At 44.9% G+C, this 26,417-nt stretch overlaps 1 protein-coding gene across 25 annotated transcripts in view; it reads left to right on the top strand.

Annotated features, from left to right (window-relative positions):
• C5H11orf24 (chromosome 5 C11orf24 homolog) overlaps window positions 1–26,417 on the top strand; it is a 117,705-nt gene that overhangs the window by 89,158 nt on the left and 2,130 nt on the right. For 19 of the 25 annotated variants that reach the window (XM_068944627.1, XM_068944630.1, XM_068944625.1 and 16 more), the window contains 2 exons: window positions 20,157–20,409; window positions 25,419–25,535. In XM_068944627.1, coding sequence (XP_068800728.1) covers window positions 20,157–20,409; window positions 25,419–25,535 — 370 coding nt within the window. Of the gene's footprint in view, window positions 1–12,460; window positions 12,527–12,793; window positions 12,900–15,000; window positions 15,358–18,350; window positions 18,888–20,156; window positions 20,410–25,418; window positions 25,536–26,417 lie in introns of those variants that run through there. The other 6 variants (XM_068944642.1, XM_068944641.1, XM_068944640.1 and 3 more) reach the window with 4 other exon arrangements.

The raw sequence follows: 26,417 nt of genomic DNA, 5'->3' as shown, positions 1-26,417 counted from the left end.
AGGTGGGTGAGGGCAAAATTCGTCTCTGTTGATGAACAGGACCTATATTCATGAACACGCAGAAAAGACCTAATGGGAGTGTTAGTGAGTGCAAACTGGTTGAAAGGAAATATTGGAGGTCTGGTTGAAATCAATCAACCATTAACTGGCGAGCAGACTTACCATTTTTTGCTTACTGCATGTTTTGCTGCCTCTATATTCTTCATTTCCTGACTCTTTTTTTTTTTTTACATTATTCCCTGGATGCTATTCACAACTAGTTTTTCTTTGTATGTGTATGGGATTTATGCTTAGTTATGCAAACACTCCCTTTGCCTTCTTCCTCGGAAAAGATAAACCCCCACAGCAGATTTTTTGGGGATGTTCCTGAGATGGATTTAATGACATTCTTAGTAAATATGTGCTTTCAGGTGAAAAGTAGACTGTTCTTGCAGCTCAGGCACTGAGCTGCATTTCAGAAGGTGTGACTTCAGTTTCCAGCTCTGACCAGTTTCTCCTATAGCAACGGGCAAATCGCTCGGTTTTCTCATGCCTCCTTTTCCCCGCTGTGAGATGAGAAAGGGTTGGCCTCAGTCTCGCCTAAACCGTGTTGTTTTGGACCGATGCCCTGTCTTGTAATGGCCCGACCTGGGTTACAAAGATTACACTGGTATATCTGTGTCAGCAAATCTGCTTGGTGAAAGCTGTTTACATCATCAGCATGTCTGTCTTGGTGGCATAGTTGAACACCTTCCCCCTCTGACAGAAGTGGGTGTTGGCAGTAGCACCTGGACCCGATTTCCCATGTCTGATTAACAAGCAGAGCATGCAGAAATATCATGGAAGTGAAAATCTCTTTTTTTTTTACCTAAAGACTGCCAGGAAATTGGCTCGCCTAAATGGGTAAAGAGTGGGAGTTTCTGATGGATGAGAGATGTCTTGTGATAAGTCGAAATTCCCAATCTCAGTACAGAGAGCATACCCATGTAATCCCTAAATCTCTACCCAGGGTCTTCCGGGTGCTTGTCTAATTGGTAACTTAATGGTAGACCATAAGCATTGCTCTAAATATTTTGTTTTCCTCCTTTCTCAGCTGGGTTGATCCAGGGCTTTTCCTGCTGAGACCAGTTTTCTTTCAGGTTATCACTTCCTCCTGTTTTTTTTAAAACTGTTCATCCTTGTCAACAAGAGTTTACAGTAACCTGTGCGAATCTTTGTGGGGTTCTGTCATTCCTTAACCTAAAGAGGCTTAATAAAGGAGCAGTGTGCTTCTCTGTATGTTCTTTAAAAAAAAAAAAAAGTCTACCCAGGTTTCATTTCTTAATTGCTTTTGTTTGGAAAATATCTCATTCGTGCACATGTGGAAGAGTGCTGGGCCTGTAGGCGTGCCCAGCTAGTCTGAACCTGAAAACTTGATCAGCTTTGGAATGAGCAAATGTGCTCTCTCCCCAAGCATGTTTTGGCAGTGATCCTTTTTTGTAAATGAATCCCGATTGTTTATCTAGAGTATTCTGAAATGCACAAAACCTATTTAGTCTTTTCAATCCCTTTTATAGTGGAGCCTTTGTGGGATAGGTCTCTAACTTCCTTGGTCTGAGGTAGACGTGGAGTAGCTTCTTTGTGATGCTTGTTTAGGCTTAGGTAGGACTGTTAAGCCTGATGTATGCTCAGAGGCTTGCCATGCCTGGCAATGTCTTTGCTCGCAGGACCGGCAGCTCCTGCGTTGTCTCAGCACGGTGCTGCTCTGCAGAGGTCTTTCGGGAACAAGAGGTTAAGTGCTATGAGAGGAGACCACTTCTTATTTTATAGTGAGGTGCCATATGTGCCCTTGAACTTTGCAGCTCTTCCTGACTGTACATTTAAGCACATGTGGCCGTTGGTGCAGTCTATATATGAACTGTCCTTCATTTCTGCGTTTGATGCTTCTGTTCTAAGGTTATGACTTGTATTTTGGGAGGAATTGATGCATTTTTCAAATGCTGCTTTTATGAGGGAAGCCACAGTGACTGATACGCAGAGGAAATGTGTTAGAAAAGGCAGACTTAAGTCCCTGAATTTTTACTTGCTGTTTTAAAAAAAAGAAAAAAAGCCTCAATTTTTTTCACCTTTTTTCTGCTTTTGCTCATGTCTCTTCTTCAATGTGAAGGCACAGACTTCTGCGCATCTCGGTGCAGAAAGCAGATAGGTTTTCTTGTGCCTGCCTTCCTCCTTGCTTTGCAAAGCTGTTGCTGGGATGAGGTGTTTGGAAGGGGTGGCCACCTCCTGTCTCTGTTGCCTTCAGTAAGGCTGTTGCACGGCCTGTGCTCTGCTCCAGAAGTGATTTCCTTTTCCAAAAGGTGCTTTTCTTGGGGAGATGACGTGTTGGGGACAATGTGGTTGTGCCCTGACTGCATCTGCGCTTACGTGTGACGTTCTGGGAGTTGAACAGACGTGACTTGTGCAGGGGTGTGCGAGCGCAGCCGACAAGCGATCCTCGCCACTATGCAGGTGTGAGGGCAAGTCTCAGTATGGTGTATTTTGTCTGTTTAAAACTGTGCAGACAGCTTCTTCAATGTCTAATTGGAAGTCCTTGCTCTGGCCAAGCCACCTGGTGTAAAATAAAGTTAGTTTGCCTGTTGTGAAGTTAAAATCTCTGCAGAACTGAGACAGTCAAGAGTTGTGGACGGGCGAACAGGAAAGAGAACTCTTGCAGGGTTACTCTGTTGCTTCTGCACAGAATAACAACTCAGATTACCTCCTGTGCAGGGAAGGATGCCTGTCTCCCCTCTGAGCTGGTGGCCTTGCAGGAGAGATGAGGTAGGTAGCCCTGTGATCACGGTCGTGCATGCCATGAAGTCTCGCTACCCCTCGGCACAAGAGCCAGCCTGCTGCCGCTGCTTTAGTATGTGCTTGCGTGCTGTTGTGTTAAAAAGGGCTTATGGTTTTCCTTTGCCTTGGCATCCAGCTGAAACCAGTGTACTGCTAAGAGCTTGAAGGAACTGACCAGTAGAACGTGCTCAGAGATACCTGTAGGGAATCCCTGAAGCGACGCATCTCCGCAAGAGGTTTTGACTTCTGTTACCTGAATTATATGTCCACGCCATTGTTTCTGGGCCTTGGTTATAAATGTTGCAGTGTTTGTATTGAATAGCGGAGGCCCCAGTACGATCTATGGAGCTTCACTGATAGCCCCTTGTCATTGTGAAAACTGACTGTTTCTGCTCTTTGTTTTCTATTCTTTTAACCCGTCATCAATCTGTGTGAAAGCCTTTATTTGTATTTTGATTTGCATTAGAGCTATGAAATGGTCCCTCAACAAAAAAGTTTATAGAAATCCAAGTGTACTACGTCATTCACGAGTATGGCTTCAAAGATTTCTTCAGGTCTGAAAGAGGATTTCTTGCTACAAAAGCTGTGTTGACTCTTCCTGAAGCCATGAAGCAAAGCGATAATTAGCACCAACAACTATATCTTTTTCTCATTAGCTTATTACAATATCTTTCAAGGGATGACCTTACAGTTTATTTTTTCATCATGGGTAGAGCAGGCTCTATGCGCTCTGACTGCGGTGATTGTCTCTGAGACAGCAGACTTGGCTAAACTAGGCACATAGTAAGGCTGGAGCGCATCACTGACCTTGTCTGGAGTACACCTGACTAGTAAGCACATTTCAGGCAGCAAAGCCAGCAGGGCAGCTTGTCATGACTGATTATTGCCAAGTTGTTAACAGGGTGGAGCGCTGACCCACAGCCGAAGGCAACTTTATGGGCCAGCGGATGATTCATGCGTGTTGGCAGTGTCTGCTGTTGCTGACCGTGAGCCTGCCTTGGTTATCTTGCACCGGTGAGCCCAGGGTTCGCGAGGTGAAGGGGAGGCAGTGCTGCTGCACGTCACCTTTGCACATTGCTCCTTTGAGATGCCCGAGCTGGATGATAAGAGGCCAGTCCCAAATCTGGTCCAGAGATGCAGTCCCTGGATGCTGAATGAGAAAGCAATGGCATCCTGCATGTCCGTTTAGTCCTGTTTCAGGTGGCATTTCTCACTGGGGTATGTATGAAAGAGGGACTAGAAAAAGGGTTGTGTGTTCGGTTGTGTGTTCCCCCCCCTCCCCCCAAAAGGAAGAAAAAATTCTTGCAGGGCTAAGTAACTTGCATACTGATGTGAAAAGGAAGTGTACTGAACCTGCCAGCAGTTATATGACTTCATTTTATGCAGGTCACAGGTTGCATTGGTTCTGCTAGGCTTACTCTCATGTATCAAGTTAAACGTATGCTTCACCTGTTTGAAGAATTGGTGCCCAAGGCAATATGCTTCTGTGGAAAGAGCTGATAATGTTCTGGGGCACCTGCTACTTGAATTTTAAAGGAGCATGTGGTTTGGATGGAGCCTTAAAACGGATGGCTTCTGTTACCAGCTAACTTTAAAAGCCGAAGTATAGGAGTTGGGTTGCATAGCACTGATTTCATTCGCTCTTTAGCGAATGACAGCTTTTGACCCTGTTGTGTTCATGGATTCCCATTTGTTGCCCTTCCCTCAGTTGCAAAGGGAACAGGGGTTTCTAGGCTTTAGAAATCTTCCAACATCTGGAAGTTGGATTTGTGTTTTTGTGACTGCTACTTTGGAAGCTTGCCCTTGAAAATTGTAACAGTGTCCACAGACGCATGTAAGACACCTAGTTCGTGCTACTTGTTAGGTATATACTGCATTGCACTCAAGCAGGCGTGTTGGTGTTGCAATGAAATCTGTTCAGTGACTGCGCAGCTGTAACAGCAGTGGATTTCATACGCTGATGACCCATTCTCAAAAGGGATGTCTGGATGAAAGGGAGATGTTTAGAATAAAATATAAACAGAAAATACCTGGTTTTCTTTTTCTTTGCCTCTGCCTTGCTGCTGGAGGGTTTGCCACCATTAGCAAGTTCCTTCTTTCTCTGTGGTAGGTTCTCCAGTCAGTCTTTGACCTCTCTGAAACTAGAAACAGATGTCATACAAACTGTTGTGGGGTGGGCAAGTTGTCTCCTGGGAACTGACTGGAAACTGCAAACCCTTGTGCTAAGTGAGCTCTTAGGTTGTTGTATGTCTTGGGACACATTCATTTATTTGCAAAACCAAATTGAAAGCAGTTAGATTACACCTGCAGAGATGCCTTCTAAATTTAAAATACATGGTCTAAAATTGAGATTCATTAGGTATATACCACAGGGCATTCAAGCATTCATGTTTACAGTTGCTACCATGCAAGATGCAATGAATTTCATCCAATGAACGTGTAGCGATAACTGAGTGGATTTCATATGCTGATGATTCATCTTCATGAAGGAGGAATGCAGGAGAAAATGTGTAAATAAAATACCTGCTCAAATTTATCGTAGTGTTTTCTGTATGGTGATGTGCAAGAGGTGGTAGAGAGCCCACAGGCAATTTTATTGCACTTGTGTGTATATTCTTACTTGTGCTATCACCTTGATAACAAGGTTAAGGTGAAGAGAGAGTAGGTGAGCAAAGAAGAATTAGGTGTAAACAGCTTGATTTACTTTTTTTGCAAGCTAAAGTACAAACCCTCTCACTGGACAAAAATGAAGATGCTTGCACAATTGTTGTAAGGAAACTTAACCTCACCATTTTATCACTGTATTTCAGACCCTGTAAATGACCTCTGTTACAGCAGCTTGGAACAAGTTTGTAATGCCAGTTTAAAGCTAATGGTTTTATTTCCTTGTGCTGCTTTATTAAAAAGCTGCATACCACTAATTTGTCCTTAGTACATCTGGCTGCTTCACTACTGCTGAAGACGTGAGTTTCTGAAGGACTGAAGATGAGTGCTGGCAAAAAGGGTGCGTGCTCCCTTCTGACCCTTGCGTTCCAGAGGCACAGGGTGGAGTTAGTCTTCAGTGATTTGATTCACTTTTTCCTCTCACCTTCTGGAAGGTTAATGCAAGAAAAAAGTGAAGGATTCTTATTATGCTGGGCCTTTGAAAAGCAAAGACTGAAATGGTGGACAAATAGTTTAGGTGGTTACAGGTTATTTGATGGTGTAGACATTAATATGTGGGGAGAGAGAACTTTCCCTCTTGACCTGTCAGTGGTAGAGGATTTAGTAAGCAATGATATTCCGCCCATAACTCCTCTTCAGGCGCCTGTCACAGTAAATAATGTAGTTTGAACCTTTAATCCTCACTGCAGGGCACTTTTTCTGCTCTGTTCTCTGCTTGGGCAGATATACCTGATGACGCAATGGAAATCAAAGCGCTCTCCTGTAAAGTGGCTCAAATGTCCAAGGAACTGAGTGCTGAGGAAGAAGTTGGATTTTGTCAGGAAGCTGATGGAGGTAGAAGTACTGCTTTGTAGGGCAGAGGAAGCCTTTAATTTCTCCACGGTTTCAGATGAAGCTTGTTTGAAGAGAGCTCACTCCAGTGAAGATCCTTCCATTGAATGCTGAAAGTACGAGTCGCCTGACTGCTCAGTTTCATCCGTCCTCTTGGGAAAATGAGCGAGTTTAAAGTGCGAGTTGTTACAAAAGCCTTGTTAATCCCTCCTGTGGATGCTTGTGTACTTTAATTCTAGATGCAGCTGCCGGTGGAGATGGTCTCTCTTTTGTGCTCCCTTGTGGGAGACCCCTCCTCAGAGCCTGCAGCTTTATGTGAGCTGCATTGAAAAGGGGAGGGAAACTTTCAGCAACTTGGGCAGGGAGCAGGAGAGAACAGCACTGTTGTTTTGTCTGAAATCTGGGACGTTTCTCTTCCAGCCATGTTCTGCCTTTGCAATTTCCCTGCAGCACAAAAATAATTTGAAAAAAAGCGTTTTTGTTCTATGCTGATGAAATCCATGGAGCTCTATTTGTCTTGGTGATTGTCTTTTTTCTTTTTTTTGAAGATCACCCCTTCAAGTGGGTGGTAGCTTTTAAAAAATGGACCATCTTTTCAAGGATGAGGAGGAAACAGTCAAACTCTGAAGCTGTGAAACTCTCTTGTGTTGAGGCAAAGCTTGTGGGGCAAACTCATATCTTTTATTTGGTCATGTGATATAGTTGGGATAAGAAAGCAGGTAAGATTTCAGAGATGTAGATTATATCCTGATGTGCTACTGGGTAAAAACTGAGGACAGAGATAAGCATGGAGTCATCAAAGGGTGCTCTGGAAGGAATGCTGCATTTGGACCCCGTCTGTCTAGTAAAACACTGAACACCCCATGAGAGAAAGATTATCGGCAAAATGCAGCTTTTCACTTCGATGTATTTGGTACGAGTCAAACTAGTGTCTGTCGCGGTTGTAGTAATCTCTTTGCCAGCTGCTCTGCTGTTTGCCCGGGGATGTCTGTGGTGTGCAGGTAACCCTGTGAAATGGCTTTGGGGTCCTTGTGGCAGAAGATGAATAAATAGAGCTTCCAGATCAAGCCTGGAAAGGTTCAGAAGAACCTGTTGCTGCCTGTGCAGCTCTCCCGTAAATAAAGGACTAGTACAAAGACCTTTTCACTGGGAAAGCGTTGAGCTCAGGTTCAGAGCAGCAGCTAGCCGAGGGCGCTCAGCGCTGTCGTCCTTGCCTGTGTGATGAGCTCACTAGTACTGAGCTAGGCTGAAGCAGTTCTTCAGATGCTGTCTTGGTGGCTGCAGAGATCAACGAGAACTGCGTTTGCTTTAAAAACACGTCAGGGGTAAAGAGTGTGGGAGAGGAAAGGATGTTTTTCCTCTAGGTTTTGATGACTCCTAAGTTAAATTTAGATTGGTGCATGGCTTGGAGAGGGCTTTTATCGGCTACGAAGAACCTACAGCTGGGCAGGCCAGCAAGGGTTACGAGAGCTGCTGTTGCATTCGTTTCTCCCTTTGTTTGGGAAAGAAGGGACTTGGCTAAGCTTCCCCACCCACCCTGCCCTGTGATTTCCACATCTTTCAAGCTGTATAAATCACAAAGCAGGGAGGCATGTGGCCAGCAACCTTCATTTGTTCTTGCTATAAATGTCTTTCCAGCTTTGAGAGTTTGGGAGGATTCTGTTGATCTCTGCCAATATATATATAGGGTGAAAAGCTTTCTAGTATAATGCTACCTTGTGATAAGCTGGAATGTCTTTTTGCTGCATCTCACCTGGCAGCCTTTCTGTATAAATCTACTTTTTTTTTTTTTTTTTAAACAAACAGGGTTGTTAGCCCAAAAAGAAGAGAGCACTCTAGTCTAGGTGTCTTCAGGTTGTCTCTATATTTCAGGATTTGCACAAAGGTCCTGCTCCCCTGCAGAAAGGAGAAATGACCAAAAATGGTCCAAAAGGTCCTTGCTGCCAATTCTTCTAGCATTGAACAGAAGTTCCTCTTCGGTCCTTGCACTGGGACCACGTTCTGGCCATTTCCAGGCTGCCTGAATTTTCTTCTGTTTCTGCGCTCTCAGTGTTGCCTCAAGCTTTTGTATCGTAGGGTGCCATCTCTTCTGTGCGTGACCCTGCTCAAAACTGCACAGGCTTAAATTCCTGAGCAAACTTGCAGAACTCTTGTGTTGTGGATGGAGACACGTCTTCTGTTTCTAAATGCCTAAAGTTGTTATTACAGCTGTGTGAACCTATAGAGGAGCTTAATGATTTCTCAAAAATCTCTGAACCAGAAGGTAGTATTTGAAACTATCAACTTAGTGAAAATTAACCTGACCTGTATTGCCAGGAAATTGCTGACTGTGGTACAATTCTGCAGGGCTTGGAGGAAGGTGAGGTGACCAGACTTTAATGCGTTTTCAGTTTTATTTGCTCCAAAAGTAACATTTGCTTAATTGTACCTTCAGGCTGAAATCGTTTCTTGTGGAGGCCTCTGTTAACTCCAGACTTGGCAGTTTTGAATTTAACAGCGGCTCAGACGCAAGTTATTCCACTGAGCATGCGCTGCGTTTTTCCTTGAGAGGGCTGGTTCTAGTTTCCGATGGCCATCTCTCAGCAAGCACGAAGCATCGGCTTCTGCAGGCACATCAAGAAACCCAAATCATGAGCTAGCCTCTTAGCCCACTTCATCTCCTCCCACAATACTAGCTTGGTGGCTGCAGAGTTCCTACAGGGGCCTGTGGGGGTGGTTCCCTTGGGGATTTTGTTGAAAGTCGTACTTAATTTGAAACATGCAGCGTAAAATGCCCTACGCGTGATCTCCTGTCCTCATGAGATAGGAGTATGTCTGAAAATTTGTTAGCTTCTTTTTCTACAGGTCAGACCGGAGAAGGTTGCAGCTGAGCCATAGTGCACATTTTTATTCCTCGGAGGTATTTGTGTTGATAGATTTATTGTCCAATCCCAGCTTTATGCAGTTAGCCTTTGGCAGTTCATTTTTCTTTATATTAAAACTGGATTGTTTCAGATACTCCAAAACAAGCCACATTTTCATAAATGAAAGAGCTGCCTGGTCATTTTTCACAGGGAAAGCGTCCTACTGAGTAGTACTTATCACCATCTCAGATGCAGAGCATAGAACTGAACAGGGATGAGGGAAGATGATGGATAATGATGTGATTTTTTGAGGGGAGGGGTTTTGGGCCTTAACATTTATTTTGTCAGAGGCAAAGTGTGATGGGCATGAAGCCTTACCAATGCCAGCAAACTCTCTGCATCAGTGGCATAAGAAATGCATAGAAACTGTTAGCGCTGAGGATGAGGTATTTTCTGATCAGCTTGCCCATAAGGTATGGGAATCATTGTTCCTTATTCTCCATCCATCACTACCAGCTGTTAGAAAAGCAGTCCGTGGGGTTAAATAGCCCGGGGCCACTTGTGTATCCTGAGCCAGGTAGGTTGGGAACATCATCTTTTTTCCTTTTTATTTCTTGCTCAAACCTCTAGGTATTTGTGCAGATTCTCAATAACCTGTTCTTCAGAAGCCCTCTCTGAAAAAGTGCTCTCTCCAAGATTTTGTCTGCTACACATGCTCTCTGCTCCAACTCCCTGCTATCTGGTGGGATTTGGGTTTTTTGTTGTTGTTTTTTCCTCAACGTGCTTGTCTTCCTCAAGCTCTGTGAAAGAAGTGCAGGTGGGGGAACTGAGTCGCAGAAAGATAGAGGCGGTCTGATCTGGGAGATGGGTAAAGTTGATAACATCTTCAGAACAAAACTAACTAAAGTAAAAACTGCCCACAAAAACCACTGCAGCTAAATCTGTGCAAGACTGCGAGTCAGTTGCCCTGCGTCGCTTCCGCAGGAAGCTGGAAATGGAGAAGGGACCTGAAGTCGGGTCTCGGCAGGTGTTAGACATGGCCTCTGACCACCAAAACCTCCTGCCTCTCTGGGTTCTTGACGGAGAAAGGAAGGTTGAGTGACTTGCTGAAAACGCTGAAATTTAAGGGTTACTTTAATATCTGCATGACTGAGAGCTGCTGCTCGGAGTTTGCAGTTAGTCCCCATGTTGCATGGGAAACAGCTTTCCATGCCTTTTGCAGGATCGCGGTGGTATCAGTCTTGTGCAGATGCTTCTCCCAGTTGTCCCCAGGGAGCTTGGCCCTGTGTAATGTAATGTGCCTGTGTCACCACAGGAGCCTGAAGCGCTTTATAGTGGTGAAAGTTTCACCTGCCAACCCAATCCCAATGTGAACGTGCAGTTTCTCAGCCCAATTTGTGAGGTATTTCACCTCTTTGAAGGAGACCTTAAGGTATGTATTCTAATTCTGTTATTTTTGGTGTTCACAAGCAGAAGAAAGGATTTTCTGGCAGAAAGTAATATGTGGCACCTGAAGAAATACTGATTTTTAGCAGCTACAGACCTCTTCCAAAGAGCATTGTTGCCACATGATACTGCCAGAGGATAGAGCAGCCCTCTTGCAGGTGGCCTGCTCCGTGATGCTGGTTTATCCCTCACTCTCTAGCTTAACTCCCACCTAGGACAGTCGATGTGCATCTAGAGTGTGTGTTGGATGCTCTGAACAAGGATACTCTGTTCTTTTGGGTTCGTCCTTTGCAACTATTGGTGTGTTTTGGCTCATTCCCCAGAGCTTGTAAATGCCTACTGCAGACATTGCAGTCAGCTTTACTGTGGGGTGCATGTTGTGCAGATTGATGGGGGATTCAGCCGCAGGCAGAGACTGTGCTGCAAACTGAAGGAGATGGCTTGTATTTAAGGTGGGAGAGGATGTATAATTTTAAGGCTGCTTAATTAAAATGTTTTCACTTATTTGGCTGTTCTCGTTAACAGATTCCTTTGTGATGGAGTCTCTCTGGGTATTCTTTGACTTTGCAGGAATTTTTTTGTTTTACTTTTTTTTTTTTTGTGGACTTGTATAGGGAAAGAGAGGCTAAACAGGAGAAACATCAGGAAAGGCTGTAGCAGACTGAGCCAGTGGTCCATCTAATATTATACTCTGCCTGCTGCAGTAAGGAGTGCTTGCTGACACGGAGGAATGTGCCAGCTCTTCTGTAATACTTAGCCAGCTGTGTGGTGTCAAGCTTTAAAGAAGTTGTGTGATAGAAGGAATATAAATGACATTCTGCCTGACTTGAGCTGGCAACGTTTATTCTTTGAATCGTATTTCAGAGCACATGTAACTTGTATCCTAGTGTTGGATGAGGGCCTCATCCTCTCTGAGGTGCAGTGGGCTCTTTGGCCTGCAATGTTTTACAGAAATCAGTCCCATGAACAGGCTAGGCTGCTTTTGGGGAAAATGTACCCACCTGCAGGGTCAGCTCTGTTGCAGTGGGTCACTGATAAGCCCTGCTCTGGCAGACCTGCAGGACAAGTTGATCAAGATGAGCTCTGCTTGGGTCCTCATGCCACCCTTGTTGTCTGGGTGTCTGGCCCCAGCAAGGCCTGTCCGTCGCCTGTGATGCAGCACTGGACCAAACTGCCATGAGCAATTGGTGCTGCATTAGCTAATGGGCTTGAGAGAGATGATAATCCAGTGCTGTTAACTTTCTAGACCAGCCTTGCAGTGACAGAGTGTCTTTATGGTCCCCCTTCATCTTTTTCATCTCCCTGCGATGAGTTAGTAGAAAGTTTGTCAGCCGCTCTGGGTAGTGAAGATTATCCGCTTGGCATTAGCGGAAGCCTTGAGGTCTGTAGGGCTCATGTCAGTCCCAGGTGTTAACCAGATCCACCTTCAGTTACCATGCTAGCCTGGCTGATGCATCCATGCCCTAAGGCTCGACTGATTTCTAGGCATGTTTTTCTTCAGAACTGCCTCTGAAAGCATGGCATTTTCCACTTTGCACACCAGTCTTCCTCCAAGCAGAGCACTTTGTTAACACTGGAAGCGATGTGGGCGCAGAGAGCCTGTATTGGGGCAGCGATCTAACCTGTGACCATAACATCTTTGCTTTAGCCTGGATTTTCTAAGGAGGTGGGGTGCTTCACACAGTGTCCTGGGAAGTACAATCCAAGGAACTGGGTGCACACCAGTGACCTCTCTTCCCCAGTCACTGGCAATGCTCTTCCTCCCCTGTAATCTCTAGCGTGCTCTCTGCTTCGCGACCTCTGCTCAGTTTGTCCTTTGCTGTTTGTCATGTGTGACGCTTGGTAGAAACAGGTTGTGCTCAGACACGTGGCTGGTGAGTCAACAGGAGAGATAAGGAGGACATTTTAACAGCGGTTTTGAATTCACAGTTCAAGCTGGATTTACTTGCTCTGAGGCAGGTTCTTTGCATAACATAGGGAAATCATTTGAAAATGCTCTGAAGGGCCAGCTATTCTTGCTTTTAACGCTGTAACAAAGTGATGATGTTCTTGCACGTCCCCAGCCAGCCGGCTTTGGCATTGCATTGGGGCTGTTATAATTCATATATGACAGGCACTGCTGTAGAGAGAAATCACAAGCGAAACTATGTTTTCTTGTTGGGATAAGTCCATGATATTTTCCTACCATTACCCTCATCTTCCATTCTTCTCCTCCCGCTTAGGCCGACTCAATTCAAAAGTTGGCCTGTTTTACCTTCGTGCTGCCTCTTCTGTGCATGACTGCAGCTTCGCCAAAAACCTGTGCGTGTGTGCATCTTCGCCTTAAAGGTAAGCTTGGAAAGCCGAACGCTTCTCAAGATTGCAGCCCAGATCCTTGGCTCCTGCATTCTGGCCTTGATTCACAGAACAAAAAGTGCTCGTCTCTAGCAAAGCCTGCTTTAATTCGGTTTTCCAAAGAGCAAAATATAGCACTCTTTTGAGAGCTGACAATATAACACTTTTTTGCCGAGAGCTGACAAGCAAGCTGAGACCAGGCCTCGTGTCTTTGCAGTTTGATGGGAGAGTAGCATCACTGTTTGTGAAAGTATGTCCTAGCCTTGTTTTCTCTGCTCTGTGATTATACTGAGGCCCCTAGGATCCTGCACTGTGTCCTCTCACGTTATATCCCCAAAGGACAGGGAACTGTGTTGCGTTGCTCTCTGCGACAGGCCCAGCCCGTGGCTCCTTGGGAGCGTGGGCTGCGCAGATACCTTTCGTGCAGTGAGCAAGAGTGTGCTACCTGCGGCTGTGCAGCGTGCTGGGGGCTGCAGCCTTTCCTCAGATCCCCCTGGAGTGAGTGTGTCTGCACCCTGCCTGCTCTGTGCCCTCCTGCCGGTTCCTGTACAAAATCTCAGTTTCCTCCCCAGCTTCCTTCCAAAACTGGCAGGGATGGTCCAGGGGAAAGGGAGAGGACTTCTTAGCAGCTCTCTGACCTTATTTCGTTTCTAGTCTGTGCACGCTCCTAAGTACGAATCTTTGGTCTGCTGGCTCCTCGATAACGGCTCAAAGCATCGTGTTTGCCCTGAGTGCTTTTGTCCGTTTGCTCCCTTTGTGCCCGTGATCTCCAAAACATGCTCACCCTCCTTCCTTGTCTTTTTTGTCTGGTTCTGAGTCCCTCTTTCTCATCTTGCTGGGCTCCACCTCTGTTCAGCCACTGCAGGCACCTTGTGCCCGCTTAACCGGGAGCGACTGAGACTAGCTGGGAGGGCATGGAGAGGAGGGGTTTATATTCCACAGAGTTCACTCTCCTTCTGCCACGCCACCCCAATCAAGTGGATGTTGTTTGAAGTAATACTTTGCGTTTTTTTGCACAGATTCTTTGGCCTGAGTACAGGGAAATGAGCAAGGAGGGAGGAACGCTTCTGAAAGCCAGCAGGCAGTGCCCTCTGGATGTGTGTGTACGTTGCACAGTCATCAGTCACTCAGCTGTTGACTCAAAGTTATTCTGGTTTGCCAGTGTGCCTGTTCCCTGCTGAGTTATAGCTGCAGATGGTAAAAGTAGGCTTTGCACTCTTCTGAGTGCTGCCTTTTCCCAGGTGTTATTCGTTTGCTTTCTTTTGTGGTTTAGTTTGACTTTTAATTTCCTTGGGGATGCTCAGTAGATGAAGCAGGTAGTTCTCAAAGAGTGAATTTTGCTCTGACTTTCAGGAACTTTGTGCTGATGGGAATACTAGTGTTTCTTCCTTCATGTTGTCTCTGACTAAGCCAGAGGATGCCTTCTGAGGAGCAGCGTGGTTGAGGAAACTCTACTTAGAACTTCTCTGGAGCATAGCTGCGCGGGGTAGATGCTCAGTGGAGTTACTAGGAATCTCTGAATACAAATAGAGCCATATGGGACTGGCTAGAAATGTAGTGGGGGGAAATATCAGGGAAGAAAATCCCATTGCTTGTAATTATAGAAGGAAGTGGTTAAATCAGGAAAAGTGATCTGTAAGTAATAATTGCGGCTATTTATCTGGATATATGGGATTGTGCTAAAGTGGAGGGGGAAGAAAATTTCTTATGCTTGATACAGCATCCAAAGTGTCATCTGGACTGCGTTAAGGTATGACTGCATCTGATTATCCCTATGCTGGACTTGGAAATGAGCTGCTTGCTTGTCTGTTGTATTTATAGTTGATGTATTGTGTTTGTGTACTACGTGCGTGCACACACCCTCTCCCCTATAAAAATGAAAAGGCACTATTATGATTTGCTAAACAACCTTTAACATTATTTTAAGCTTGTAAGGATGTGTCAGTGCCAAGAGGGGGGAAAAAATGACTTGGAAATTATGCAAATTGTACATTAAGCCAGTACTTTCCAACAAAAGAAGTAAACAGTTTAATTTCCGTTAAAAGGCAGTACCTTTCCTCCAAACTGCTCGTTGTTTACCAACTTCTGAGCATCTGAATGTGTGCAGAGGGAGCACCTCTGTCTGTCTTTAATCCCATGTTAGCTGTGGGTGGCTGTGGCTCTTCCATGTGGGTCAGAGCTATTTTGTAGTGTTTCAGTCATCATACCTATGTGCTGGGCCCCAGCCATGTTTGGAAAACAGCACCCCCGTCTGGAAGGGGATTAAGATTATGTTACTGGTGCTCATTTTAGCAGTTTTAACACCCAGCAATTAGAAGGCTTCGTGGTCATAGCTTCCCTTTGAGAAGAGCTCGTTGTGGACAAGGTGTTAATTTGGATGCTGTCTTTTCTCAGGAAGACCTTTCAGACCTGAATGAAGCTCAACTTAGATCGTGGTGATGGGAGAGCGCTCGTAAGCCATGCGTCTGTCAAAAGCTGCAGGAGCATTCATGGTGGGCAGGAGAGCTTGCGGGAGGAGAACTTTGTGGGTAACTGAAGCTATTTAGACCGAGGTAGATCACCACGGTGGCTGGGACGGTGCTGATGACTTTGCACCCTCTTTGTTGCAGACGGAGCTGTTGAATCTCTCACTTGAGTGAGCACAGGATGTGTTTTTTGCTGAGTGTCCGGTACAGCATTTCTTAGGGGACTGGCAATGTCGCACGAGGGCATAGAGGCATCATGTGTCTGGGCTGCTGTCTTCAAAAACCTCTCCTGTGATCTCTTCCTTTTTTTTTTTTCTTCTTCCTTCCCCCCCTTCTCGGTTAATTTTGGGTGCTCGAAACAGGGCCTGACTTGACCCTTTCTTCTGAAATTGGGCCTTTCTGTGGAGGATCGGCAGAGGCCTTGAAAATCAACCCCTCTCTGCCCCACCGCTCATAAAGTGCTCTTAAAAGCTTTGGGCTGCTGCTCTTACTAGCTGTGGGTCTTGCAAAGCAGAGCAGGGGAGCTTTGGCCTGAGATGCCCCCGTGCTTTTAATGAGCATCAACTGGAGAGACTGTGCTTGGTGAGGGCAAAAAGAGGAATTGTTCTGAAGCCAGATAAACCTTACGTGTCTGTCCTTGGAGCTTCCCCAGGAACTGGTGCTTTTCTAGCCCAGAAAGGCTGTCAGTTGCCTGGGAAGAGGACTTTGGAGCTCCCCTGGAGCTGTTGCAGTTAAGCGAGATCCAAACCAGCTGTGATGGGATGGACTTCTGGTGGCTTAACTTGGTTGGGGAAACGGAGCATCCCTGTTCATAGTGGACAGGAGGCTGTTTTAATACAAGAGTTCTAGACCTCGAGCGCGATCAACATGTGATCTTACGAATGTATTAGTTTTTGGGTCAATTAAGATTGATTAAGATGGTTTTCTTGGTCCTGAAAAGGTTGAGATTTTAACTGTGAAGTGCTATTGCATCTGCATTTACAAAATGTAACTGGAGATGTTTATCCTTTTGGGGGGTGGTTGCTATGGCTACGAAGATATTATTATAGATTGTTTCTGGCTTTACTAATAAGAGAGCTCTCTGTGTTTGTATTCATGAATTCACAGATGTACTGGATGCTGTTATCCTTTACCATGTTCTTTAACATAGTAAATGCTTACATAATTGCATAACCTATTCGTTCTCAGCGTCACTTCCTAGGCTATAAAGTATTATTTTACATATATATCTTTTTACTCTGAAAAGGTATTGTAAATGTAAGCAGGACTCTCTTTAAAATGTGAAACTTGTTCTTTGTGCCTTTTCCCCCCCCCTAATATTTGCTAACTCTCTGCCTGTGATCTGTCACTTAACAAAAACTGCAGCCGTTTCTGCATAGCCTGATGGATGTGCAGATTGACAAATGGCGTTCTGAGTGTCTTTGTGGGGTGTCTGCAGCGGCAATGAAGGAACTCGGATCACTCGCTGTAAGTTGAAGGAGTCACAGATCAGAGCGCAAAGTTGCTGTCTGTCAGCAATGAGGATCTGTCAGCTCAAGGAGAAGGTCTCTTGCAGACAGAGTATGTCACATCCTCCCCTTCTCTCTTCCATGTCTTCCCAGCTGGAGTTTGTAATGATTAAACTACAGAATGTGTTAGGCTGATGGCAACGCAAAACACTAAGGCGAAGTTGTGGAAGAGTCTTGGAACTCAGAACAATGGGGAAAAACATCAGAGTTTCCTTGGCTAAGTAACTTGAACTCCCATTACCAATCCTGTTTTGAAAATTGGGCAGCTTTGCTGAGCAGCTGATCCTCGTGTACCATGTCATGGGGGGGGGGGGGGGGAGGGTTGTGTCGTGTGTGTCACACAGGTTGTCTCCTCTCGCACTGAAGCTGTTGCAACTCCAGCTAATGTTCTCTTGCAAAAGCAGGTGATGAGGCAGAGTAAAACACAAATGTTTCTTTTCACTTTTTTCCATTGGTGCCTTTGGGTCCTCATGTTGGCTCCTGTTCCCTGTCTTAGAGGCAAGTAGGCTGTCTCCATCTGTTTCTAATATAAGAAAAAGAGAATCTGGAAGTCTTTGGTCCCATCTACCGTTTGCCTAAGTGTACGTACCTGCTCGATGTCAGTTTGTCAGCATCGTGCCTTGCACAATGGTAGGTCAGGGGGTCTCTTGCTGATGCAGCGTGGCAGGGCCAGGCATTTGAGCTGGTGTAAGTGGGTCTGCACTGCGCGTACTGGTGTGAAATGGGAGTGGGATTCCAGTCAAGCTGGTGCTGGCTGGAAAGCAGGCGCAGTCCCCGGCATGCAGGGCTAGATGGGGCTGATGAGCTGCCTTTCCCTGCCACGGCTTCTCTTGCCAAGTCAGACTGGGAAATATTTCCAGCTGCCAGATGGGAAAACCAAGACATGAACCTCAGGCTGGAGAGAGAAACCTGCTTGCACAAAACCAGTGTGACACTGTTCATGTCTCCTCCAGGGAGAAGGCCATAGAGCAGTGTGCAAGCTAAGGTTGGTGATGCACGTCGGTGGTTTCAGGCTCCCCTGCTCTTTGGCAGCGCAGAAGATGTAGGAACGCTCAGTATGTTTTCAAGGTCCTTTGGGTGCAGAATAGCTCTTTTTCCCAGAGTAAATATAAGGTTGGCAGGAAGGGGGCTTTGGGGAGCGTGTTGCGTTTCCTTAGGGAGCTTGTAGGGTGATTAGGGATGCTGAGTTTGAGGCGCTACAATTTAGTATCAAGTTTTGTCCCTATCTCTGACCTGGATGGTGCAATGTGGACTTGCATGTTGTGTGTCCTCTGTGAAGACTGAGGTAGCCATGTATACTTTGCCCTTTTCCAGGCAGGGTAGTTCTGAGGCTAAAACTCTTGTTACCCTGTTCAGGGCTTTACAAAGCAGAGCGAGGTGAAAACTTGGAAATAAAAGTTCAGTGGTTGAGACATCAAAACGTGGCAATTTGGAAATCAAAGCTGACGAGTGTTACCTGGGCTTTTTTGGAATCCAAAGGCTCTAAACTCGGCCTCTTCAATTTGCAAGTACGGTTTGGGCCGGTGAGAAAGCTCAGGGCAAACCTTGCATGGATGGCTAAATCAGGGTCTTAATTTGCCTAAGAGACTGAATAGTTTTTACTTTGCTTTTTATACCGTTCACGCATGCTGCTCGTTCTATTATGAACGGTGTTTGTGTCTTCATCTGCAGAGTTACGTGCTCTTCTGAGCTGTCTGGCAAAACTGAGCTTCAGCACTCTTTGAAGGCCATGAGATTTCTTTTCCCAACTGCAGGATGAGGACTGAGGCTTTCTTCAGTGAGGAGGAGAGTTGCCCTTAAAAGCTCCTTAGAGAAGAGACCAAGCAATTAGTCTGGTCCAGGCTGGACTATTTGGAAGTACCTGCTTACATAAAGTTTTAAGAAGTCTTGAAAACACCAGGGTAATTCCAGATAGAAAGTGAGGATCTGCTCTGAAATGCACTAAAGTCTGCTCTAGTGACTTCAAGGGTGAAAGACCATCTGTGGGGACAGAAGTCTTCTGTCTAGCGGTAATGAAGAAAAGACATTGCGTAATTATTGTTTTATGTGGGGAAATGAAGACCACTGTGGGTGTGAAATTACACAGACACAGCAGCTGCTACTGAAGAAATCGCTTAAGATGTGAATTATTGGCTTTTACTTATTTTGAATTAAGAAGTTTTTTAATCGCTCTTGTAATCGGCAAGAAAATCAAAGCAAGAATGAACCAAGCCTGATGCTTGGTTTGATTTGGTGTAAAAGCAGGGCCAGGTTCTAGGTATATTCCAAGCTTGTGGATCCTTTTTATTATCAGTGTCCTTGAGCTGGTGAAAAGCCTTCTGCTGAACCTGGGAACAACCTTAGGGTTCCCAGAATGAGTCAAAAGGGATGTCTGTGCTCCTGCTCCCTGTGGGCTTTCCAGGTTTGGCTTTGTACGCATGTTGCTTCTTGTGGACCAGCAGTGGTCTGTTTTCACCTGTAGTCTGAAAACTTAGCAGAACCTGGAGGCTGAATTCAGCTTTCCTAACGAACGACTGATGTGGCGTGTTTCAGAAGGGCTAATCAACTTGGTCTCGATTTTGGTGGAAAGGGAGAGATTCTGAGCCGAGATTCTCCTTTGTGTGTGTGTGTAACTTCTGTTCCAAGTTGGCTCTGTATTAAGCTAAGCCCACCAGTCTGACTCTGAAGCCCTGATTAGCCATGAGCAGTTCTGCACCTGTGTTAGCCACCTCCTGCATATTTGTTGCTTTGAGGTGTCAGTTAACATCCCAGAAATGGGTGAACCACTTTCAGAAGTAGTATTCTCTTTCCGCTCCTCGCATGCTGCTGATCCTCCTTGTGCTGTTTTGTAGCCCCAGTAGGATTTGGTTTGACAGTAGTCAGGTAGATCCTCCAAATGAAATCAGAGCAACAGACAGCGGAGCTGCTTCTGTCCTTTATGGTGTTCTTGACTGTAGAAGTTACATCACATGTTTCTTTAAAACCTCACCTTGGGATCTTGGGGAAACTAAAAGGAAGAAAGTATATAACCTACTGCCTGCAGCTTTTGAGTTAAGAGTCGTTTTCTGTTGGAGTCTGAAGGAGGAGAGCAAAGTACTCTTTCTGAAGAGAGATCCTCTGTGTGAATTTGGGAATAGTCTTTTCCCCTCTGCTTCATTGCCTATATATTGTATATAATAATACTTGCCTTCCTTCTGCAAACTCTTTCACGCCTATTGGTAGGAATGTATTGTATTTAATAAAACACTTTAGGGGCAAACTTTTGGTATAAATTGATCATTTTCCCTTTTTAAAAATAGGTATATCGCATTGGATCTGAGGATGATATAGGAAAACATCCTTCTGTACTACAGGCTCCTGGGAACAGAAGCCTCCCTGCAAGGCCAGCTTTGAAGATGTGGACCGCCATTGTGTTCCTCCTGCTGATTTCCTTCTGTGCGTGTGAGAACAGAGTTTCTGTCCTGAAAGAGAGAGGAGCCCACATAGTGCGAATAAACAGGCTGACAACAGAAAAGCAATGCAGGCAAGCGTGTAAAGGCCCAGCTGCTTCAGGTGAGGTTATTGCCCTTTAGTAGGCATTCTGGCTGGGTTTTTTTCTTCCTTAAAGGTCTCTTCTGCTGCCCTGATAACTATCCTTTTTAATTCCAGTTGTTTACAGGCATTTACAATTATGGCTTCTGTGTGCAGTCCTGTGGTGCTAAAGAATTTCTGACAGCTTTAGTTAAATTGAATCCAGAACAACCATTTCCCAGGGCCTTTCTAGCCTAGTAAGAAGCAGCATGCATGTGCACTTGGTGTGCACTGGTAGCGTGCAAATGGTGTTAGGACACTTAACTTAAAGGCTGATCACTCCATGCTGCCAGATGTTTGCAGGTGAACAGTGCTATAGTAGACAGCTGCACTGGAACGAGTAGTTGTTGCTCACTGGTATTTGTGTCCTTCTGCCTTAGAAGAAACCAGTTGTTAATTTTCCTGCAACTGAGCATGGGGTTAAACAGGGCTGGGGAGATCAGAGTCTTCCTCTAGTCTCTCTCTGACGTGTTTCCCTCTGAGTTGTCTTTTAAAAAGCATTAAACTCTTAAATTTCAGAGGTGTCCTTACTAAGGACCCTAACTTACCTAGCCATATGTGGAAAACTTTTAGCACCTACAATGAATCAGACTGCTATGGTACAGGTGAGAACTTGACTCAGGTGGATGAATGTCTGATGTTTCTTTTAGAACTCAGATTGATAAAATATCATCAAGGTGCCTTTTTTCATGCTCAGAGTTCTCAAACGTGGTTTTCCTCTATTCTTTCACAGTAGAAAGCACCTTGACAAATTAAGCTTCTAGTTTAGGAGGTTAGATGTGAATGGGTTTGTCTCCCAGGCACCAGGGCTTAGAAGACTTTAGCTTCTGCTCTTTCAAGTGGTAAACCATACAGAGATGACTTGTTCACACTGATTCTACTGGCATTTAGGATCTGTAATACTACGTGTTTGTGTCTTCCACCTGAGAATCTGTAAGCACTGTCCAAATATCATCTTAACCTCACAGTATCTTTGTGAGGGTAGAAAGGGTGCTATCAGCTGCCTTTTCCAGAGGAGGAAGCTGAGGGAAATAAGGACGTTAGTCTGATCAGGGGTGGGAAGGGACACAGTCCGAGTGCGTGCTTCACCTTGTTGTTGACCTCAGTTGCTTTTTCATACTCTTCACTTTTTCTCTTGACGTGGTGTTTCTTACAGAATGAGTCCAGCTGAGTGTTAGCTTTGGGCAAAGGTGGGTAAGCCTTTCGAATTAAGTAACATGGGCCCCTCTTCAGGAAACAATTTAAAATTAAACCCCAAAGTATAACCTGTTCTTACCAGGCTTTATGTGCTGCGTGGAAGCAGCTGAAGCAGTTTCATTCCTGTCTGTTTCTTGGAGGCAGTCTGTTGCACAACTTGGTGTCTGAGGAAAAGATACAAACTCCTCGCACAAATATATACCACATGCTGAGAGATCATCTGGAGAGAAAGGCCTGAACTCTTTTTTTTTTAGGGAGTTCTGTTTTTTTATGATTAGCTTTAGGCTTTAAGATCAGCTTTATAGCTCTCATTCTCAGCTTCCCCCCCCCCCCAATGTATTTATTTTTGTGCCTTTTTGCTATTTCACTGCAAATAGGAGGCTTGAGAGTCCTAGACATCAGCATTGTAACACCTATGTAGCTGTCAAAGGAGCAGTGGTTGTTATTTTTAAGGTACTATAGTTTTAAGTCCTAAGCCAAGGCAGATAGCTCTAGGGAGTTAGCTTTTCCTCTTCTTCATAGCTACGTTGCTTAGAGGAATGGAAAAACAACACTCCTAACTGATTAAGCTCTCTTTGGTAGATGTAATTTATATCAGCAGAAGGCCCCTTGCTGATAGAATATATCTAGCTTAGAGAAGCAGTGTAACTATCATGAGAAGAGCCCCTTTGGCCAGTGCATTCACATCTCCAGTGTGCCCTACAGAAAGGGGGATGGTCGCTGGTCTAGCGATTGCAGCAAAGCCTTCCAGTAGTCACACCAGAGACCAGGATGTACAATTAAACTAATAAAAAGGTACCTTACTTCAGAAGCAGCTTTTTTCCTTACAGAGACAGGAAGGAGATGTCATGGCACAGCTGTACCCACGTCATGAGACAGTTTGACGCTTCAATTTTGTGCTAGTAAAAGCAGCAGAGTTCTCTAGGGCTGACAGCATGGCTAGTAACTCTGTGACCAGTATACGTTGTCTAATGCAATGAGTTGAAGCCTCCAGATGCTGCTAGGGTAAGTGATAAGTGATGGAGAAAGTGCCTGCCTTGGCAAGGAGCTGGCAATCCATAATTCCCAGATAGATGCCTAATGAGCACAGTGAACTCGCATTTGGGAGGTTGGGTAAACTCGTGCTCTTCCCTTTGCATCCCCAGCCCATATTCAGAGTTCTTCCAAGCTTCATCTGCAGTGACCAGTCTGGATCTGTAATGGGAACATCTCAGAGAGCAGAGCCACCTGGTAATACTTTTGGCCCATCCGGCACTCTCTGGGGAAAATAAAGGGAAAATATGACCTCTCTGCACAAATGAATATCCCTGCTCCCAACTTAACACAATACACCCGCATGCTTTGCATCCACCTGCCCGCGGGGATGTTTGCTCTCCTGTTTTGGAAGCTGAGACTTCTTTCCAACAACAGCAAGTTTAAAAATGAAATAAACCATTTGCAGCAAGACCCTGGTGTCTGCTGCCCGTGTGATTTCTTAAAATGGCTTGGAATAGCCTTTGTTGCTCTTCCAATTAGAAGAGAGCAGGAAAAAAAGAAACTGGAAGTGAGCAAAAAAAAAAAAAAAAAAAAAACTAGGTGGCAAGTGTCTTGCAATGAAGATATGAGTGGGAACCTCGCTCTGGGTTTATGTCAGAGGGAGCGCTAGTGAGTTCATCTGTAAAGAGGTACTCAGTTGTTCTGATAAGCAATGGGGAAATCTTGGGCAGCTGGGTGCAGTCCTGATGGCAGCAGAACCTGGCATGCTTTAACCATGCTGACCCTGTTATTCTCTTGACCTTTCTGAACTGTTTTAATTAGATAAGTAGCGAAAAGGGAAGGAACGCCATTGGCTTTTTGTATTCACCTTCCCAAGAAGTGAGAAATTCTACAGTTTACAGTAGATGGCCTGTGATGCTGCGCTAGCATGGCTTATCAATGCGGGCCAAGTTCGTGGCATTGGAAATCAGAGCGTGTCTAAACGTATTCATTTCTATATGAGAAGTGGATTTTAATTTATGAGGACTGCTGATCTGTCTCCTGCAACAGTCACATAGAGAAGTTCTTCATTTTATTGCTTTTTGACTTTTAAGTACCACTTTTTGAAGGGTTCAAATGGCTTCAGTCACTTTCTTAACCTTTTTCCAAGTCAGTAAAATCCCACTTTCCTATCTTCTTTAGGGCTGTCAAAGCAGAATGCAGTTGGTGGTAGGGGGATCTCTAAGTTCATAAATTTTCCAGAAGCACTTTTAATAACTGTGGTAACGTAAATGTTTTATTATGAAAAGTTCAAGCTCCCCATAGCTTTAATCCTCAGTGAGGGTAATTGCCTTTGTAGATAAGAGCTTTAAATATAGCCATATGTGCCACATGTGCATGTACTTTGCCCTTTCTCACATTTCTAACCAAACACAAAAATGAGTTTCTGCTCCTATCATACGCTTGTGTGTCCAACTGGCCACCCGTCAGTGGATTACATCTGCTTCATCCCAGACTGATCACTGCTATCTTCTCCTGTGTTCCTTGTTAGAGCACATGTTACTTCCTAGTACCAGAAATTAATTATATGCTGATAAGATACTGAATAGAATCACAGCATAATTTAGGCAGGAAGGGACTTTTTAAGGTCTCTGGTCCCTGCTCAAAAGCAAAACCAACTTAGATCAGGCTGCTCAATGCCTGATGGAGAATGTTCAGCCTCTGTGGGCCCAGCGTTTGACTGACCTAGTGGTGGAAACATTGTCTTCCTTATGTTTAGCTGGAATTTCCTGTGTTGCAACTTGTCTGTTGCCTCTCACCCTATCCCTGTGCACCGCCAACAGGAATTGGGCTCCGTCTTCTCTCTTTCCCTCCGTTAGGTGTCTGGGGACAGCAATGGGATTTCCTCTTCGCCTTCTGTTCTTCAGGCCGAACTTCTCTCAGGCTCTTGTCCATCATGTTCTCTAGCCCCCCGTGCAACCAGCTAGGTTACCTGTGCAGGACTCGCTCCAGTTTGTCAGTACCCTTTTTTCTCTTCTGCTGGGGAGCCCGAAACTGGGCACAGTGTTTGACATATCTCAGCAGTGCTGATTAGAGGGGAATTATTCCTTTCTTCAAAGTTTGGTTGTGCGTATGCAGACACACCCCCAAACAAATTAGAAGGAGTGCCAGGAAAGTTCCTGCTGTGGTGACTTAAATGAGCTGATTTAGCTTATGTTGGGATCTAACATGCTAAAAGACAATTTATGTGATGGCACCTCTGGCCAGTGGTGTTTTTCAGCAGATGAGTGAATTTCCGCCAACTGCAGGTGCTGAGATAAGAGCCAGCTCCCATTAAGGGAGATGGGTGTTACCTCAGGTTCAGCTCACTTCCTTTTTTTTCTTCTCATTAAGACACTTCAGATAAATGTGAGCATTTAGATGGGGTCTATCCAAACTGTAGCACACTCTCTGTCTTTGTCCCTGTCTGCGTGAGCAAATTGCCCTCTTTAGGGGGTGTTTTACCCAAGACAACAATAGGGAGTTCTGTAGATGGGCTGAAGCTGTTGTGTCGATCTCATTGCTTTTCCAACTGTTTTCACCAAGCTTGACTCAGGATCCTTTAAGGACAGCCTTCCAGCTGTCAGCTTTTTCATTCTTCAATTTTTCTTGGAGTCACAGCCATGAAGTAGAGCGTGTTTATGATACTGTGTGTAGCAATCTATTTTCTTACTTTGAAAGAGCATTCTTTGGTCAGGTATGGTTTTTAATAGCCCTACTAAGGTAAATTTTATTTTGGCATATGGGATTTTTGGGGTTCAGTGTCAATTAGCCATTTATTTGCCCTCTGCTGTTTTTAGGTAAATGGCACTGCAATTGGTCCGTGCCCTACAAGAATCGCTGTATCTTCCTGCAGTGTCGCCAGCTAGGTGTGTGTCAGGATGCCAGAGAACAAGACATCAAAGATCTGCTTGGAGGTAATGCCATGCTTCAGGGTCCTGCGAAATCGTAGATCTGGTGCTTTTACCTTAAATTCCTACCCTTAGACCCTGGCTAGCTTCCAGCTGAGGGAAGATGGGTCATGAAATGTCTTCAGGATGATTCTGTAGATAGACTTGGTCCGTTGGGAAAATTGCTTTTCTAGCCTTGTTGTGACTCTGTCATTTACATGTGTGATGTGTCTTTGAGGAGCCTCTATTGGCCTTTCCATGTTAAAGGCATCATTCATCCGTGCCATTGGCACCCCACACTCTGTCCTTTGGAAAATAAAGGCATAGCAGATGTATTTATATTTTTTGAGAAACGGGGAAATGGCTTGGCATTGGTTTTCCTGAGATTGCCAGGACTGCTGTGCCAGAGGCAGCAGACTGCTTGTATAATCAGAGCAGAATTAGTAGCAATTGCTCATTGTGACTTTCCCGTACCAAGGTCTTCAGTTTTAATTAAAAGTGACACAAGAGCAAAATGGAACTTGTTGGTAATTGGGGAATCAATCTTCTGAAGTATTTTTCAAGACTTTGCTGTACACAAGCTTTAAAAACAAAAAGCAAACAAGAAAAAGGACACAGCTTTGTTCATGGTTCTTTTGGGTTGGCAAAGGTTTCTCTGGTTAGCAGCTAGTCCTGTGATGAGTAGGTGGGGTTGTTACTAGAAATCCAGATCACTAGTTCTGGAGGGAATTCTCCTGAAGCATAAAGGCGTAAGTGGAAATTTCCAGACAATTTTGAGAGGTGAAAAGTATGACTCCACGCGTGAAGGCTGTGTTGGTGCAGGGTAACTGTATGAGAGCTTGAGGTGTCATCTCAGGAGCTTTCACAGATCATAACTGGCATTTGTAATGCTGCTTCTGCTGAGCAAAT

The sequence above is a fragment of the Struthio camelus genome, chromosome 5 (assembly GCF_040807025.1).
Source record: "Struthio camelus isolate bStrCam1 chromosome 5, bStrCam1.hap1, whole genome shotgun sequence".
Taxonomy (NCBI): Eukaryota; Metazoa; Chordata; class Aves; order Struthioniformes; family Struthionidae; genus Struthio; species Struthio camelus.
Note: the sequence above shows the minus strand (reverse complement) of the source record. Positions and strands in the feature narration are given on the sequence as shown.